The 6,681-nt window shown below is 41.2% G+C and overlaps 1 protein-coding gene across 1 annotated transcript; it reads left to right on the top strand.

Annotated features, from left to right (window-relative positions):
• The first annotated feature begins 4,190 nt into the window (after positions 1-4,190).
• Positions 4,191-6,284, top strand: LOC148037254 (3-ketoacyl-CoA synthase 11-like). Its single transcript, XM_087676180.1, has one exon. It carries the CDS (start codon positions 4,535-4,537, stop codon positions 6,029-6,031), a length of 1,497 nt encoding a protein of 498 aa, XP_087532306.1. The 5' UTR covers positions 4,191-4,534; the 3' UTR covers positions 6,032-6,284.
• Positions 6,285-6,681: the final 397 nt, after the last annotated feature.

The raw sequence follows: 6,681 nt of genomic DNA, 5'->3' as shown, positions 1-6,681 counted from the left end.
TGTTCATGCGGGTATTCTTTGGAGAAGATCAGGATGAAGATCAGTTGTCTGGCTTGAACTAGATTGATATGGGATCATGCCGACACTAAGGAGTGACGAACAATGTTGTTTGGAGAACTAGTGACATGCCCAGTTGATATCCAAAAATCAATTCTTGAGACCCCAAACCTGAGAAATGGTGGTAAGTCTCTTTTTAATAGAAATACAAACTCTTTTTAATAATTCATGGTGCAAATCTTGTTCATATGTGATGAAAATTTGTTTGATACTTGGTTGTGATATGTTTGAGGGTTGTGAGTCATAAAATATAGAACATGTGTTTGTGCATGTGAATTATTAATTTTTGAAAACCCAAAATGTGTGTTTTAAGTGAAAAATTGATGTTTTCTTGGTTTCGGGTAATCAAATTATATTCATATGGAATAAAACTAAATGTGAAGATGGATCAAAGTGTGAATTAATTTCTTGACTCATAAAATAAGAAAATACATCATTTTATATAAAAATTTAAGAAAAAATACTTTAAAAATGTGGTTTTAAGCCAAAGAAAATAGAGAAAAAATAGTTTTTGTATTCGAAAAACTATAAAAAATTAGAAATATATTTGTGCAAGTATAAGGAAGGTAAAGCATGAGGATAGGCCTCAGTTTACCCACCGTTTGCATGTCAAAGTACATGTTTATCACTTTCTACATAAAGAAATAAAGAAATATACATAAAATACTCATTTAACCTACCCATTGAATGCAAAATATTAAATAATAGGGGAAAGGGGATTGTGGGAGTTAAGTATTATTCGAATTTTGTTTTGTTGTATATTCTAGCATATAGGATGCATGTGATTTAAGTCTTAAAGAGGGCAGTGGCACATGTTATTTCAGTGCTACCTTAGCAATAAAGCAATATGCTAGAGTGAAATCATGAAAGAGTTGTTTATGCACATCCACTTTGACTAATTTATAAGTTTACTTGTTTCAGTACATATGTCATTTGGCTTGCATCTACATTTTCATATGTGGTATTGAGAGAATTATCTCCTAGATACATAGCACTTGATTTCGAATGATTCACCCATGTTGAGTTTAGGTAGACCCCTTGGCGTTGGAAGATCTAAGCCTCATAAACTCTACTAACAACCTCTCAACAACCTTTTGGGTAGACATGCTGGCTAACTAGCTATGCATTTTGGCACTGTAGGCCATTGCCAATTGCCACTTTATGGCTACCAACACCTAGCAAGATAACCACTCAAATGGCAATGAATTGTTTTGAGAGAAAACATGATGGCATTGAAATACCTCTTATGCATGGTTGGGAACTTGCTCTTGCCCTCTAAATCTAACCACTAAATATAAACACCTACACATAGAAACACCTCATGTAGATTTCCACATGTCTACCTAGACACACACACCCCTACAAGAATACTTGAGCATAAGTCTACTTACCCACATATCTTCAACAAGTATATGCACATCTACATAAATTTATGGTAATAAAACTTAAACTACATAACTAATAACAAAAACCATCCTCCTATGTACATTCATTTACATGTAACTAGACACTCACCCTAAGCAAACACTTAAATCCACCGCATAAGCCCAGTAACATGCTTGGCATGCATTGATGTATGTGTGCATGTGTGCACATGTGTGTGCATGTATAAAATGTATATTATCATATAAAATGAAGAAAAGGCATATAAGAAGAACATTTACACATTTAGAGTAGTGTGTTATTTAGATCAAGTGAAAAGATTCAAAGGAACACTAGTGTGCCTTATGCAACATACATCAAACAAATATATCTACATGCATTTGACTTGCACATCGTAAATATGCACCTAAGCATGTGGGTATGTGTACATATGTATGAACAAAGATATACATATACAAACTCCATACATAAAACATATGTATATACATATGCCTATTTGTGCATATATAGATGTGCATATGGATTTATGTATACATGCATGCATGCACACATATCACACATATAAGTCCATTTACACACACACACACACGCATGCACGCACGCACGTGCGTGCACACACACACACACACACACACACACACACACACACACACACACACACGCACGCACGCACGCACACACGCACACACGCACACACGCACACGCACACGCACACGCACACGCACGCGCACGCACACGCACACGCACACGCACACCCACACCCATGCCCACGCACACACAACACGCAACACGCGCGCACACACACACACACACACATAAATGGATATACATATGTTATAGACATGGTGTACACAACATATGCACACACTCAGGAATGTGAAGAGAATTAGAAATACCTTATTCAATAAGACTGAAACATAACCATGAACTTTAAAGAATAAGGTTAAGTTGATTCATTAGTGGTAATAGTTGTCATAAGTTTCTTAGATTGTAAATGTTAGCATGATGTAAGTAAAATTGTAATCCAAACCTATAACACCAGCTTTGTAAACTCAAGAGTTGGTAGAAAAATCATTGTGCCATGAAATCAATACTTTAGTTGATTGATTAAATCATGATTTTTTAATACATGCAACCTCATATTTTTATTGATGGTAAACAAAAGAATATTTACAAAGCCTGAATAGAAAGTTTAGCACTTGGCTAAGAGTTTGTAGGCAATCCTCTATGATTGTCCTACCTTCCTCAAAGACTTCATGAGTATTGTGTTATTATGAGACTTCATGCATCCATAGATGCATAATAGGCCTCATGCTCACTAGGAGATAGGGACAACATGAACAAGGAGTCATGGAAAATATGGGGAATCAAAAGAGGTTTGATTTGTTAGTAAGATGTCAAAATTTTGGATGGCTCATGGTCATGTAACAACATCATGATATTGCATCCTAACTATTCGACCACGATGTCCAAAAATTTCCATTGTGTATTGTCATGCAACTTTAAAATCATTAATATTTTAGGAAGATTTAGGTAGAGGGCATTTAAGTTTGTACTCTCTTGGAGTCACATCATGCATATAAGTTGGTGGTGGTCTTAAAATTGTACTCCACAAGCTATTTGAGACATCGCTAATAATTCAACATGTTGATTTGGGTGGCTTTCAATTGGGACGTGTTGGGCGTTACCACCCTTTCAGAAAGTTCTACATATACTTCACAACATTCTACATATAATGACCACAATGTACATTATTTTACCACATGTTGAGAATGTTCTACATATAGATGCCATTCCTTTAGAAACCAAAGCACAAATGCCTTTAGGAGTGCATTCAACCTCAAAATTTGGCACATTGAATTATTTTTTGGGAGTATACTTACTTCAAATTGTTAGATAGTCGATATGCTCAATTTTTACTTGGTCCTCATGGCCCCTTGGACCCTCTGAATGTGGCCAAATTATTTGTTTTCATATGTTATATAATTGCTCTATTATATTTAAGGTAAATGTGCACGTTTTGCTAGGTCTGCCTTGCTCCCACAAATTCAGACTTGAATGGAAATGGGAAAATGTTGAAGGCAAAAATATTTAGCTACTTCATCCGAGACTTGTCTTATTGATGAAGGGGACTCCAACATTAGCCATTAGTACTAAGACATTGGCATAGGCTAGCTACTTCATTTGAGACTTGTCTTGTTGATGAAGGGGACTCCAACATTAGCCATTAATACTAAGACATCGGCATAGGCTAACGCTTGGTTTGTTATATTTTGGACACGAATAGATTTGTAGCTAGGCACTCCCATGCCTAGATTCTGGTCTCAGGCGATGGGAGCTACAGGGATTGAACTCACGCACTTCGAAACTCAACCCACACTTGATCCACTACACCATGACCCTATTGGCTTGGTTTGTTATGTTTTTCTTTGTGTACGTGAAGTTGTTGTGATTGATTGACTGACCTTGCTAAGCTAAGAGCAACATTTGGCGTCAAGTTGTGTAGATGGTGTTCAGGAGGGAGTTGAGCTTACATGTTCAAGAAGTTTGCACAAAGGCAATATGAATGAAACACAAGAATGTGGTGAGATACCTTCTAATGTGCAAGGCTGCCTGCACATGAAGGCGCTCTTAGGTGGCCCTAACAGCGGTAAGGGCCCTCCATGTGGGAGCTGGCATGCCTTGATGAGATCCATACTTCATTAAAAAGAGGCTACCTAAAGGCCAGTACAAGGGACTTGAAAACCCTCTCTCGCATTATACATTGCTCTGTTCTCTGTACGGGGCTTTTCTCGGTTCCTATCGTCTACAGCGAGCTCAATCTCTGAGGATTTAAATAAGTCTCATCAGATCTAAGCTTTGTGTCGCGCCATCGCCAGCACAAAATCCCTTGTTGGGCACTGCTCAAAGGAGAGAGAGAGAGAGAGAGAGAGGGAGGGAGGGTGGAAGGCAGGGACGAACGATCACTTGGGCACTGCTCAAACGAGAGAGAGAGAGAGAGAGAGAGAGAGAGGGAGGAAGGCAGGGACGAACGATCACTTGGGCACTGCTCAAAAGAGAGAGAGAGAGAGAGAGAGAGAGAGAGAGAGAGATCATGAGGCCTGCCCTGCCCGACTTCCTGCGGTCCGTCAAGCTCAAGTATGTCAAGCTTGGCTACCGCTCCCTCGTCCAGCACGCCATCTACCTCCTGCTCATCCCGCTCGCCGCCATCTTCGTCGCCGAGATGGGCCGCCTCCGCTACGTCGGCAGATGGGCCCTCCTCTGGGACCAGCTCCAGTACAACCTGCTCAACGTCACCTGCTGCTTCACCGCCATGGTCCTTGGCCTCACCCTCTACTTCATGTCCAGGCCCTTCCCTGTCTACTTGGTGGACTTCTCCTGCTACAAGCCCCTGGACGAGGACATGTGCAGCAACTCGCGTTTCATGACCTGCTCCCGCGCCATGGGCGTCTTCAACGACAAGAACCTTGAATTCCAGCAGAAAATCTGCGAGCGCTCCGGCCTCAGCGACGAGACCTACCTGCCCCCCGCCGTCATCAGCCTGCCCCCCAACCCATGCGTGGCAGAGGCAAGAAAAGAGGCCGAAAGGGTCATGTTTGGTGCCTTGGATGACCTGTTTGCCAAAACAAGGATTCATCCGAGAGACGTGGGCATTCTGGTGGTCAATTGCAGTCTCTTTGTGCCAACTCCATCCCTGTCATCCATGATCGTGAACCACTACAAGATGAGAGGGAGCATCAAAAGCATCAATTTGGGTGGCATGGGCTGCAGTGCAGGCATCATTTCCATTGACCTTGCTAAAAATCTTCTTCTTGTGCACAAAAACACCAATGCCTTGGTTGTGAGCATGGAAAACATCACCCTGAATTGGTATTGGGGAAATGATAGGTCTATGCTTGTCTCAAATTGCATATTCAGGATGGGAGGAGCTGCTATTCTGCTCTCAAACAAGCGCTCCCTACACAGACAGTCCAAGTATGAACTGGTGCATACTGTTAGGACTCACAAGGGGGCAGATGACAAGTCATTTGGCTGCGTATTCCAACGGGAAGATGACAACATGAAGATAGGGGTCTCACTCTCGAAAGACCTTATGGCAATTGCTGGGGATGCCCTGAAGACAAACATAACAACTTTAGGCCCTCTTGTGCTACCTCTGTCGGAGCAGATCCTCTTCTTTGTGAGCTTGCTGATGAAGCGGATAGGTCGAACCAAGATGAAGCCATACATCCCTGATTTCAAACTTGCTTTTGAACACTTCTGCATACATGCAGGGGGGAGGGCTGTGCTGGATGAACTAGAGAAGAATTTGGACCTATCAGAGTGGCACATGGAGCCATCAAGGATGACATTGTACAGGTTCGGTAACACATCCAGCAGCTCACTTTGGTACGAGCTAGCATACACTGAAGCCAAAGGAAGGGTGAGAAGAGGAGATAGGCTTTGGCAGATAGCATTTGGCTCTGGCTTCAAGTGCAACAGTGCAGTATGGAGGGCCCTGAGAGCCGTAAAGCCCAAGGAAGAGGGCAATCCATGGTTCAGTTTTATAGACAAATTCCCTGTCAAAGTGCCTACTATGAGGACTTTGTAATATTGCATTGAGTCAGACTGTGGCACTTTGAAACTGTTAGATTCAGATCATTGTTTGCGTACCATTGTTTCCCTCTTGATGAGGGCTTCTCAAGGTAGAGATTGGATTTAAATCAACACATTAATGCATGTGTCTAAGTTCCAGGCCTCCATGTCCGATTGATTTGTTTCTTGGTTAATGATCTTCACAAGGCACAAGAGGTGTAAAGTATCTCATTTGTTTCAGCTATATTTTCGGAATCTGTGCTCTGGCGTCTGTGTTGAAGAATGGAACTTGTATTTAAAGATAATATTAAGAGTATCACTGAAGATGCAACTTGAATTTCTCAAAGCACGGTTACAAATTAGTCATCTTACTGAAACCCTTAATGGTAGCTTATAGACATTCCTTTTCTTCCTAATGCTTTCGAGGATTAACAAGACATCCTCTCAGCATTTATCAGCGTCTGCAACCCCAAACGGGGCTATCTTTGAGTAGATTTTATACTTTGGGTATCCACCAGTTGAAGTTTAACCCCTTGACATTCCCAAAAGAGGTGATCAATTGTTTCTTTTTAATTCTTACACAAGGCACACAGTTCATGGTGCATTTCACAAGATCAAAATGTGCCTCCTTGAGGCAGTGGACTTCCATAAGTTTACTGCCCCTCA

The sequence above is a fragment of the Lygodium microphyllum genome, chromosome 4 (assembly GCF_053477565.2).
Source record: "Lygodium microphyllum isolate KBCC chromosome 4, Lygodium_microphyllum_v1.1.10, whole genome shotgun sequence".
Classification (NCBI taxonomy): domain Eukaryota; kingdom Viridiplantae; phylum Streptophyta; class Polypodiopsida; order Schizaeales; family Lygodiaceae; genus Lygodium; species Lygodium microphyllum.
This window is presented reverse-complemented; position numbering and strand designations above follow the sequence as displayed.